This window comes from Diadema setosum, chromosome 8 (genome assembly GCF_964275005.1).
Source record: "Diadema setosum chromosome 8, eeDiaSeto1, whole genome shotgun sequence".
Classification (NCBI taxonomy): domain Eukaryota; kingdom Metazoa; phylum Echinodermata; class Echinoidea; order Diadematoida; family Diadematidae; genus Diadema; species Diadema setosum.
Window position 1 is genome coordinate 30,205,355 of NC_092692.1, and position 12,760 is coordinate 30,218,114.

General features: G+C 44.9%; 1 protein-coding gene across 1 annotated transcript in view; it reads left to right on the forward strand.

The window, feature by feature from the left end:
• The window catches only part of LOC140232370 (uncharacterized), a 118,627-nt gene that overhangs the window by 91,152 nt on the left and 14,715 nt on the right, over nucleotides 1-12,760 (forward strand). Inside the window, exons 7-18 of the mRNA XM_072312496.1 lie at nucleotides 1,050-2,351; nucleotides 2,904-3,060; nucleotides 3,593-3,681; nucleotides 5,250-5,537; nucleotides 6,035-7,480; nucleotides 7,984-8,193; nucleotides 8,640-8,796; nucleotides 9,378-9,512; nucleotides 10,344-10,479; nucleotides 10,993-11,164; nucleotides 11,392-11,526; nucleotides 11,920-12,243. Of these exons, the coding sequence (XP_072168597.1) occupies nucleotides 1,050-2,351; nucleotides 2,904-3,060; nucleotides 3,593-3,681; nucleotides 5,250-5,537; nucleotides 6,035-7,480; nucleotides 7,984-8,193; nucleotides 8,640-8,796; nucleotides 9,378-9,512; nucleotides 10,344-10,479; nucleotides 10,993-11,164; nucleotides 11,392-11,526; nucleotides 11,920-12,243 (4,551 nt within the window). The remainder of the gene's footprint in view (nucleotides 1-1,049; nucleotides 2,352-2,903; nucleotides 3,061-3,592; nucleotides 3,682-5,249; nucleotides 5,538-6,034; nucleotides 7,481-7,983; nucleotides 8,194-8,639; nucleotides 8,797-9,377; nucleotides 9,513-10,343; nucleotides 10,480-10,992; nucleotides 11,165-11,391; nucleotides 11,527-11,919; nucleotides 12,244-12,760) is intronic.

The following is a 12,760-nucleotide window of genomic DNA, read 5'->3' on the forward strand; positions in this document are numbered from 1 at the left end:
AAATGTTTATATTACATTGATATAACGACGGGGTCCACTATGAAGACTACATGCTTGAATAAACCTTGATCGCCGTTAGAAGGAAAATTGAGATCATTACACGTTTAAAATATCGGAGTGAAACGAGCAAGATAAGAATATATCGATAATATTATCGATAAGAACATTCACAACAAAAAACAGCGACATTAACAAAGTATCATCACTGGAAAAAAGGAAGAAGCAAACTATACCATTGTCAGTTTTGTCCTAAGTTTACAAAAAAGTTAAGAAAGAAAGAAATTTGATGGATATGAGGGACTTCAATCAAACAGATTGATTATAAAGACTGAAAAGCAGAATCTGCAGCAACAAAAGCGAAGCCAGAAAAGTTCAAGAAGGCATAAAATAGTTCAAGGACCAAAGATCCGTCAGAAGAGACCTCTCAAAACGATTTTAATTATTTTGCGTTTGCGGTAAATATTTGTGTGCGCAGGATGGGACGTGTGTGCCCACTCATCATCTAATTTTCGACGGCCATTCGCAGAAATAATGCATTAGAGAAGTCTTGAGAGATGATCAGAGGTTATAGTCAATGATGTAGGACGTATGTTGCAAACCTTACCCTTTTCCCCGAGACCTTTGTTTCCCCCATCTAAAAGTCGTCACCCCAAGGACTCTTTTTCACTCCAGGAAATTTTAATAAAGCTCAAGCTCTCCATCTCTCTCTCTCTCTCTTTCGCTTGGGATCAGTGTGTATGTGTTTAAAACCATAGTCAAATTTTCTGCAAGGAAATCCCCGCACTGCACGCACACTGACATGAACATTTGGGATTAAGTCTACGACGTTGATGTGTTTAGTGTATTATGGTAATTTAGATTGCATTTCGGAATTGTTCCTTGTCGAATTAACAGACTGAAGCTTTATCAGGCTGTCTAAGAAAGGTAAATGACGAAGTAAAGGCTTGCACGCGACGGAGAGAGAGACAGATATTGAACATGAGATCATGCAATTAGTAGACATCGTGATGACTGTTCTGCTGTTCTTTTTAACATTTCTCCGATATTAGGCATAGCGCCCTCTAGCGTCAGTCCTCACGTTACAACTTCGTCCAGTGAAACGTCGACTTCCACGTCCACTTCGTCGCCACCCAACACCAGCGCAGTCCACCTGGGGTACATGCCAATGTATTTGCCAAACACATGTCAGCTGAGCTTAGAGAAGGAATCCAACAAGGACGCGCCAAGGAGCGGCTCCAAGGTGCACGCCACCACGTTCGTTCCCGCTCCCGGGGAGTTCATTCCCGGACCGGCAACAAACGCCACCACGGGAATATCGGTCGGGAAGGAGAGCAAGTCCAAAACGTCACCTTCGCCCTCCGCGGCTTCGGGGGGAAAGTCTCCCGTGTCCGTCGGCGGGAAATCAAAATCGAGCGAAACGGGAAGCGCGAAAAAGGACACGTGGAAAGGTCCAGTCGGCCATCCGGCCGCGGAGAAGTCCGAATCCGGAAGTAAGACGGAAGAGACCAAATCTGTGAGTACGTCACCATGTGATCAGGTGGATGGTGGGAAGGTGCACGCCTCGGGAGTGGAGGCAAAGGAGAGTAGACATGCGAAACCAGACGATGGCGAGAAGAAAGAGTCCCACGCCCCGAAAAGACACTCGAGCGGGAATGGATCCTGTGGAGTGAAAGTGCCGCGGAGTGAGTGTAAGTCGGATAGGACTACATGCCACAGTAGTGGCAAGCATGCCGAACGTTCGCGGCACGTTTCGGGACCACCCGAACCCTCCTCGTTTAGCGGATTAGCCTCTCCGAGGGAAGCGAGCGCGCGACACAGTGACCGCCATGGGGGCGAAAAGTCATTGACAAGCGAAGAACACCGGCGGCTTGAACTGGCTGGCGGGAGGGTCGCGCATCCGAACTTGTATTACGAGATGGCCCTGGTTGCCGACCGGGCCAGGACTGACCCCAACCTTCCCATACCCACATACCACGGGGAGTGCTTCACTCCGTCGTCCGCGGCCCACGAAGCGATGGCTAGGCATGATAGTATGCTCCGGACAGCTCTCATGGGCAGCGCACACCGCATGCAGGCCGGGACAGGAGCGCCTCTGGTGTCCACTCCCAGCTCTAAGCCATTCCTGGTGACTAGTCACGCGACGGTCAACACGCACACGTCGTCCAGCAGTAAGAAAGTCCCGAGCAGCAGTAGTGCCAGCGAAGGGGCGGTCCTGGGAGGCAGGGGTACGCCGGGGATCAAGGCGTCTGACGGGCGGTGCCCACCCATCGGCATTGCTGTGGCGCAGCAGAGGCAGGATGGGGACTCGAGCGGGTCGCAGGGCAGGATCCCCCCTCGTAACAGCTCCAGAAGTAAGTATTGTCCTGTCTTTCCAGTAAATTAGAGGAACAGGGAATTGTTTGACTAGCAGAAAAATTGACAATCATTCCCGTGTAACCCATAATGAGCAGAAGTCTTCACTAACATAGTTATTAGCGACCTTAAGATCTGCGACGTAAATGCTAAAGACGACGCTATTACGCTACAAATGGTGTTCTGCACATTACGCGAGACAACTGTTTCCATTGTTCAACCCGAGAGGCTGCGTCGTCTTGGCGTTCGCGTCGCAGATCTAAAGTTCGCTATCAAAGGATATTGAAAGTAATTTTTTTTTTCGTCATCTTTCAGTGATTTTGAAATGTGTATAATGAATACATTATAGATAAAACCGTCCTCAAATCTAATGGTTATTAGATTATAGATCAAGTTAGAACATTATAGAGAACGTGTAGAGAACAGAGAAGAGGAAATGAAAGAAAAGAAAACCAGGCAGGGGAAGAAAACAACTTCACACAAAATCTATCAGTGTTGAATCGATGCGCTGACTTGATCAGGAACCGTTTGTCGTGATGTTATCGGCCTAGGTGCGAGTTCGAGTCCGCACGTCAGTCGCGTTATGCCTTCCACGGACGGCGGAGAGCCCGATGACGATCGGCCCGGCAGATGTCGGGAGTCCAGCATCGGGGGTCACGGCCGATCGACCGAACGCGACCACCGGGCCGTACGCGATCAGTCACCGAGGTAAGTAGCTCATGTCATACCGTTCGACTGATAGATATCTTTGTGTCTCTCCCCACTTCGTTTGTGATAAAACAGTGTGACGTGTGAATGGTAATAGTGAAATATTCATTCGACGTATAATTATAACACACACAATCAAGGGTGAGTCAGAAAGTCTGACGTAACTTAAGTTCAGATATGAGATACATGCTATTTTCATTGCTGTTATTCTTTTGTCACGAGAAACTTACCACTTTCCTGGTATTCCTGTCTCCGAAATAAAATACTAAACTGTGAGATGTCGAAAGTTTGTCATTTTAAAGTGCGATGACCTCAACCTCACTTGCAAGTCGAAACATCAATGTGTGACTTTTCTCTTCAATATGTGATTATCATTTTCATTGTGGTTCTTATTATTAGTAGTGGTATTCATTATAATAATAATGATGATTATAACAATAATTATCATTAATACTATTTTTATCATTGTTATTTTTTTTTCATTATTATTACATGTATTATCATTATGATATTTGTGTGCGTGTGTTTCCAGGGAATCCCGTTCTGGCAGTGACGTTCCTTTCCATCTAGCTGGCCACAGACGGTATCCCCACGATCTCAGCGCCAACCTTGTAGTGACAGGTGAGTTTAGACCAGTTCCGTGGCCAAAGCACATCATCAACTTACCACTTTGAAGGCTAAGGTCAAGGGTTACATAAGAGACGTATAGCTGAGAGGTTAAAGGCGACGTCTCTGGCGCCAGAGACGTGAGGTTGCACACGTGCGGGTTCGAACGCCATAAGAACACGAAACGTAATTGTTTGAACGACAATGCGGTCTTTCTTCGTAGGCAGATGATTCAGCCCTCATTCGAATGATCGCTTTCGTGAAAAATCATCGCGTATCAAAATTTGGTGTACTTGTGTCAAATACCCGGTATTGGGTTATCAGAATTTGGTGTAATTGTGTCAAACATATCAGGTTATCAGAATCTAGTGTAGCTCTGTCAAATGTATTGGGTTATAAGAATTTGGTGTAGTTGTGTCAAATGTGTTGGGTTTTCAGAATATGGTGTAGCTGTGTCAAATGTATCGGGTTATCAGAATTTGGTGTAGTTGTGTCAAATGTATTGGGTTATCGTAATTTGGTGTAATTGTGTCAAGTGTAATGGGTATAATTATCATTTCTCGGATGTAACACGTAAAGGCACTCATTTCCAAGGTCCCAGCGAAACTCTGTAGCCCTTCCACCCTTTCCGGAAGTGAAATTATACCCAAGTCGCGTGATTCCTGTGGGTTGGCTCGCGTGTGTGGCGGTGATACTGCGTAGGCATTAATCATTTTGCTCTCTGCCCCAGAAAAAGGCAGAAAAAAAAGTAACATAAATCTTGAATGAAGATTCCCCTTGTCCTGACAGTAGCGAATAATTTTTTCTTTGATTTCCGGATTGGTCGACATTAATTTGTTAAATGACTGCCATACTTCAGAATTTTTTTTTTTTTTTTTTTTTTTTGCCCGGTACTTAAATTTGATATCTCTTTGAGACTTCTAGGTGATCTTGAGAGTAGTCAGTAAATAGCTTGGTTTATTGTCTTGTTTTTATTTTTTCTCTGTTAAAAGGGAAATCATGAGGGAATATTTCTGAAACTTCCCTACTTCTATTCGGTGAAAGCATCGGTAGAGCGTTATTGCGATCTGAGTAGTTCGCAATCTTTCCAGGTGAAGGACACGTGTCAACACGGAGCTCACTTTATCAAAGAACCAAACACCTGACAAAGCCGACGCATTTACCTTTCGACTGACAGACGGAGTGAGAATTTTCAAAGAAGGGAATCTCGATGATACTCTAATATTACACCTTCCCCTAAGTAGTAGTTAAAGTTTCTATCCTTTCTGCCATTATTATCATTATTTTTTATGAAAATGGATATATTCTGAGAGTGGATGCATAAGAATTCCACTATCTGATAAATAAACACATCATGATGATCTATATCTCTGCCCTATCGTAGCCCCCAAAAGCGTAACGGCAATCTCAGAATATAATGTAGAAAACACGTTGACTTTTCCTTTCGGAACCTGAACGAAGCTTACTTGAAGAACTTATACCTGCTCTTCCCATGTGTACTGTCAGCTGGTGAAAGTGTAAATCGTAAGGGTTTTGTGAAGTGGTTGTCGGCATAGCACTGAGTGATGTTATCTAAATTGCAGGAGGCGGAACGATTGGCAGGCCGGACTCAACGATTCATCCACACCTACCGACGTCGCCTCACCACTGGCAACGACCATCGAGTCACGCCAGTGCGACCCCGTCCCCTCTCTGGCCGTACGGACTGCCACCGTCACCCATTACTAGCAGCAGCCTGGAGGCGTCGCCTCGGGGATCGCCCTTCCCCGTCGGCCCTGGAGGGATGCACTGGGCCCAGGATCCCACCACGGGCCAACTGATGCTGGTGCCGCCGCATCCGACCCATCCTGACAGCCCGCTTTCAAATCTTGGTAAGATTTGCTTCTTCCTTTTTTTCCTCCCACGTTGCGAGTTAAATGCCTCCCAATGTGAATAAAAGTCGTCGGAGGTGTTATCGACTTTTAATGCAGTATAGTTTTCTTTTGGATAGATTCGGTGCAAGAATGAGATAGGGAAAGTGTTTTAAGAAAGAAATTTTGCTGTGCGTAGAATCTAAAAGCAATAGTGTCATTGGCCTGTGCCATATGTTGTAGGAAATTTCATAAAATTTCGAGATACTTTGGCAATATTGTCTTCAATATTTGACTCTTAATAGCATATATGTTGAGTATTGTTTATATTTTCAATGGAGGAAATATTGAAGTCTCACTTATAAACAGAAAATATCGTAAAGTTCTGATGTTGTCTGTATCAGTATGTCTAAAACAGTGGTTTTGATCTTGGTGGGTCATTGTTTTTTGGAATACGCTTCAAACTAGAAATGTGTCACTAACGGCTGCGCCTTAACTCCTGTTATTTTTCTCAACAGTGTGGCCACGATACCTTGTCCCACCGCACTTGCAGCCTCATAGCCACCAACTCCAGCAGCTGATGCTCAACCAGTTTCCCTACGGTCCCCTGCCCGGCCCGCCGCATCCATCTCAGCACCCGGCTCTCCTGCAGCACCTGCCGGCCGCAGGCACCAGCGTGGAGGTGCAGACCATCATTCAACAGCACCAAGAAGCCATCGCCCACATGTTCAGGAACGCCGAGCAGCAGGAGCGAATGCGGAAGGAGCAGCCGAAGACCAACGCCAGTGGCGAGAGCGGGGGCATCAAGCTTCCGCCAGACGCTATCAAGGGAGGCAGTGGACACCACCGGAATCGTCGTGAGTCGGGTGATGTGAAGGGGGAGGGCCGACCGGAGAGTCGGCAAGCGGACAGGACTAGAACTTCTTCCCAGGAGCCCCTCGATATCAAACATTCCATCCATCACTCGCAAGCCCCGTTCCTGCCGGCCATTCCCGTTGCGGCCTCCCAGCACCCCCCGCTCCCCTTCATGTACACGCCATCTGTCCCCTACTTATACGAAAATGCTCCACCGTCGGCGCCGCAGGCGCCGGGTTCCAGGACTTGCCAAGATTCGAAGGAGAAGAAAGAACCCTTCCCCGATCGCATGGCCTCTGTACCGTCGTCGCGGTTGGACAAGGACAAGAAGGAGAGTGCCCTGAAGAGTACTAGCGTGCAGACATCGCCAGCGGAAACGCCTCCCGCACCGACGGCCAAGGTGGAGACCGAATCGGAGACGGACTCGGATGCCGCTGTGAGTAGTAAAAGTGCCAAAGTTTTCAGGACGCAACAAACCGAAGCAAGTCAGCAGAAAGTATTATTAGAACCCAACATCGATGTCGTCACTGTGGACTCGCCCGATTCACTGTTAGTCGCGTCGTCATCATCGCCGGCCTTGGTGTCGGACGCCTATAGCGTTCTGACCAAAGCCGAAGTGCCGACGCAGTGTGAACATGCAAGCCCGCAGGAGCAATCGCAGCCAGTGACTATTCAAACAGAACCTCCATCCACCGAGACAGTATGCGTTAAGGAAGAGGTTAAAGACACCAGTGCAAACCTTGACGAAGCGGAGCCCCGCCCGCGGACTCCACGCGAAACGCTGCCCGATGAACCGGCAGCCCCACCGACCGAACCGCCCGCTCAGACTGACAACTCATGCGCGGACAACCAGCCCGAGGTCGCTCCGACGGACACGACGCTCGAAAAGAGCACCGCGATGCCGACTTTGTCGACTGACAGCATTCCAGTGACCACGAGTCGAGAGACGCTGATCACCAACGTCATGACGACGATGCAGACGTTTGCCTCCACTGTCGACGGACTCGACCCCGACCAGATGGCTGCCATTGAGGGAATTGCGCTCCTGAGCGAAGTAGCGGAACGCAAGGCGTTAGCGACTAGAGCTGAATTCTGGAACTGTGTGGCTGGTCAGTGCATTGAGATTTCTTTTGATTTCTGTTTTTCGTTGAGCTCATCATCCAGAATCTCCGACATATTATCACTTTCGTTGTCCCAATTCTTTTATCCTTGCCTATTGCCTCAGTCTCTTACTACCATTTCAAGTTTCTTACTACCATTTCAGCATAACATATCCATTCATCTATACTTTAAAAAATACCTATATATTTGTCTGTTTATCTAGTCATACATATTTAAATGCATAGCAGTATTATACTTCTGGGTATGTATTTTTTTTTTTTTGGGGGGGGGGGGTGGGGGATGGGGGAAGCCAAGTAAGTTTTGCGCAAATTCATGTAATTTCACTGATTGATTGCTCACCTCCACCCCCCCCCCCAAAAAAAAAGAAATGAAATCCATAGACAAAAGAATAACTAGTAAAGCCAAACGTCATTGTTTCTCCCACCGATCCTCGTCAACAGAGTGAAAAATAACTCCCCCCTCCGTTTTTTTTTTTTTTGACATCTTTCAGAACAACACCGGACGGAAAACCGGAACTCCGAGCAGGCGGACGACGCCGAATCGACAACGACGGAGTCGAACACACCCTTGCAGGGCAACTCCGTGAGCGCCATGGCGTCCAACGGTGGCTGTGACCTGGATGATGACGTCATTCCCAGCATTCCAGGCGAGCTGAGTCTGAAGATCAGATGTCCAATCACCATCAAGAAAGAGGCTAATGGTGCGTGTGAAACTTTAGTTACATTGGCAAGGTCTTTATTTGCTGGTGCTGTTTTTGTTTTTGTTGTGTGTGTATGTGTGTGTTTTTTTTTAGATACCTGAGGAAAACAAGGATTTTAAACCACTTCTTGGGTCAGGGCTGGCATCTAGCTTCTGCAGAAAGCTAGCTCAGTCTGTTCAATACATGAAATAGGATTTTCGGCTATTTCGATTTTCGGTTTTTCGGAAATATAAGTGTTCGTGCAGCCATCGCTGGATGACAAGACTACTGCAGTTCATGACGTTACGTATGGAAAACGATGTAATAGTATCACGAAATTGAGTTCATGGACTTCAACAGCTAGGATGCGGAATATGAAACTTATGTGCGTCAATGCTAGTGAATCATTGACGCTATGCTTTTGCAAAGCTTTCACACTCAGTAAACTTTGTCCTCGTTTCGTGAAGGTCGGAGCGAAGTTTCGGCGTGCGGCACTCCGCTCGGGTCGGCGGAGAACATGAACCCAATGGAGCTGGAAATGAGGATGAAACTGGCCGAACTGCAGAGGAAGTACAAGGAGAAGAAGAAAGAACTGGACAAACTGCAGAAAAAGAAAGACAAAAAGTAAGATTGGGGAAGTCCCTATATTTTTTTCCAGAACTCCGGGATGTTCTTTGTGTGCGAAATGTTTGTTTTTGTTTTGTTTTGTTTGCTTTTTTGGACATGCCTCTCACCAAGTTTAGTGGTCAATTTAAGAAAAAGAAAATAAAGTTTTCTTATTTCAATATCAAGTTCTTATACACTTCGTCTCAATTATTCATTTTAGTGCATTTTCTGTGAAGACCGTCTTTTGTATTAGAACAAGGGCTCGAGTCGTTATTGGTGGTCAGGAATGATGAACTCTGATGCACTCGTTTGTTATTATGTTTATAGTTTATGTAATTCAAATAATGAATGTGAATATGTTGGGTAAGAATTGTTCCGATATGAAATTTACACTTACTCACAGTCGTCTGTTAAAGTCGAGCTGTGCAAAGCCGCACATATTTCTCAATATTTGTATTCGGTTGAGTATTTAGGACAGGACACGTTCAAATAATGCACAAACCAGTTTCAAGTACAGTAAAAGCGAAGAAGGAAAACGTAAGGAAGCTGAAAAATGAGCAGCGTTCCTGAAAATTATTTGCGTAATCTTGCGGTAACAGGGCGAGAGAAGACTCCAAGAACAACAGCCCAACAGTGGAGAAGAGGAGGGGGCGTGGTCGACCCCGGAAGCGGAAGTTTAGCAGTAAATCCAGCACTGGCACGGAGCAGGTCGAAACGACTCCAGTCAAAGAAAAGTAAGTTTACACCTTCCTCCTCCATATTCCAATTTTGAGAGCAATAATATTGAACAATAAGCTCAACTCTTACTAAGTATTCATGATATTGTATCTGAATATATTTCCTGCTTTGCTGCCAGACTCGTTTCGTTTGGTATGTTTATTTTGACTTCCCCTGTTTTCTCCTTATAGCATGTGACACTTTTACAAATGCGATAAATAAGTCATTTTGCTGTTAGGTCGTTAAACTGTTTCTACATAGACGAAATGTGATTCGTATATGTTTACATAATTCCAGGGTAAAACGTAATGCCAGATACAGATAGACGCACTTTTGCAGAAGAGGCTGTTTATCTGTTTGTTGGTTCCATCTTTTTATAGGATTAGGAGTGGGATGGAAAAACGTGAATGCACCTTCCTGTAACATAAGCATGATACCGTCATTCATCTCGACCTTATGTAGCCTTCTATTGTGTTTCTATACCGGCAGACCTGATTAATATTCTTTTCATTTAATTGTGTGTGTAGTGATTAAAGTAACAACCAGTGGAGGTGAAATCATTGGGTGTATAGAACAAAGTTAATCCCGCGGAATGTTTCCTTAGACGTGTTTGTTTGTGTGTGTGTGTGTGTGTGTGTGTGAATGAAACCACGTGTGCATCAACTAGGTTACTCCGTGTTTGTGTGTGTGTGTGTGTGTGTGGGGGGGGGGGGGTTAGGGGTACGTGAGTGTCAGCTATGTACTTGACAGCCATAATATCATGCTTCCAGCCGTGTGCCATCCATCATGCGAACCCTCACTAATACGGTGTGGTGATTTCTATCTGTGTCATGTTTGTTTGTGTGTAGGGAGGTGAGGACACTTCACTCATCGGCCACAGTGCTCCTGGAGGCTGCTGCCTCGCTGGAGGAACCCGTCCCCAAGAAGAAGAAGAAGAAGGAGCACAAGACCAAGAAGGAACACAAGGAAAAGCCGATTAAACAGGTGAGTACTGAGAAATACTTCAAAACCTGTCCGGAGTTACGCAAGAAGTTTTATTTTTTTCCTTTAACGCAAGAGTCAACCCATTTGTTTTTTTGTTTTTTTTTTGATGAGCTATGATAATTTTGAACTTGTTGTTTTCTATTTATTATTGCTCTTCTAAGACATATTGAGTCAATATGTATGTAATTCAAACGATAGGTTCTAAACGATAGGTTCTGTATCATTGTAAATTTGTTGGGAAAAAGTCATACTGATCAAAAATGTTTTCCTGAAATAAGACGGTCTTCCAAACCTGGTAACCTAAAGCATGATGACTAGTAAGCCATGTGATTTGCAATGAAAGATGAATTTATATATAATCATTTACGTTGTCCATTCTGTTCTATGGCAGAATTTGGCCAACAAGTAAAACGTACATTGGGTATTGTTTGTGTTTTAGTGGGTTCTTGATAAAGTTGTAGACGTTGGCCGCTTCACTTATATTATGACGCGTTTTTATTATGTTTTCCACAGGGCAAGAAGACGAAGAAGTTAAAGTCGAAGCTGAACGCCGACAGCGGAGTTGGTTTGACAGGTTCTGACACCAAAACTCCCACCAAGAAAAAGCGAGACAAAGACAGGACTGGCTCCTCACATCCATCAACGTCATCGGAGACCAGTCTTTCGGCCTCACTCAAGAGTAAAGGTGACTCCCTGAAATAAAAAAGAACAACAACAACAAACAAGCAAAGAAACACCATAATCATCAACAAGAGCCACCTCCATTACAGCAACAACAATACCAAACAAACAAAAAAAAACCAAACCTCCTTAATAAATGCAGAGAAATTGTGTCTGTCAATCTAAAGGCGAGTAATTACAACACGTTCATTCTTTGTTCTAATCATCATGATTCTTCGTTTTCCTCTTCAGGATCCAAGAGTTCCAAGAAACGCCTTGGTTCTCCCATCTCTGGTGATGTTCAGTCGAAGAAGCAAGTCTTATCCAAGAGCGCGTCCAAGAAACTGCAGATTGCCAACCTGGCTAGTCAGGATTCATTTACTTCTGGTATGACAGGGATTTATCTCATTCATCTCTTACTTCTATTTTAAACCTTCAAGCAACACATATTTTAAGCCTGTCGTTTACGATTTGTTGCGATTCCTTAACAATCTTTTTACATTTGTGCATCATCATTAATAGCGAAACTATCGAGGATTGACCAAAAAAAAAAAAAAAAAAAAAAAAAAAAAAATGACGTAAATCAAATCTGCGTTGCATCTCAACCGTGACGATTTTAATGACGAAGGGTTTGTTCGCACCATTCATTCCCGTTATTTTCTGGGAAGGTTTCGTGTATCTACCAAAAAGTTCTTCGAGGTAAAGTGCCGAATGTATACAGCGACTTATGGCTAATTGTCTTTTCTGGTTTGTGTGTTGTTTTTTTTTTTTCTGTCGCAGACACGGATTCTGGTAGCATTATCTGGCCGAACAAGCCCGCCCCATCCTCCCCGTCTTCCGCGTCTGTCAAGACGGTCAAGGTGCCCAAGCTCAAGACCAAGCTGTCCAAGAAGCTGAAGAGCAAGGACGGCAAGCTAGGAATCTCATCGACCGTGCGGAAGAAGAAGAAGAGCATCAAGTCCAAGGGTGCGGTGGATGGGATTGTTATGGATACACCATCCGGTAGCGTTGTCTCCAAGAGCGATACATCTCCGCCAAAGCTGGAGGCTGTGTCCGGCCTCGAGACCAAGCCCAAGTCTGAACTTTCGATAGCACATGTCTATGGTAAGAGGACAAAGAAAAATCCCAGAATAATTACGTAAATCATTCGTAGCTTAAAACGAGGATTATGTGATGAAATATAAAATGGAGCATCTAACCGACACCAAGAGCCATCTATATTCTACTGTAGGCAATGAAAGAGGCAAACAATGTTGTAAGCATTATTGTCAGTGTGCATCGTTATCATTTTCTAAGTCGTGAGCATGAATCATATAATTTGATTCTCCTTGAGGAAAGAGATACTAGATTTTTCAGTGTAGGATATGTTATCTCACATTGTCACTCAATAGGAGACCTTCTGAGTTCATGTCTCTGAAACAGAAGCATGGCTGCTAAATTACAAGAGGAATTCTCCCCGTTAGGGGGCACTATGACATAGTGGATAAGCTCTAGACTTTTAGTTGGAGGACCCGAGTTGGAATCCATGTCAGTGCTTACGTCCTTCCACAAGATGATTTTTACCCACCATGTCCCTCTCGATCCAGGTGTATAAATAGGTACATGGAACGTCAGGGTATTA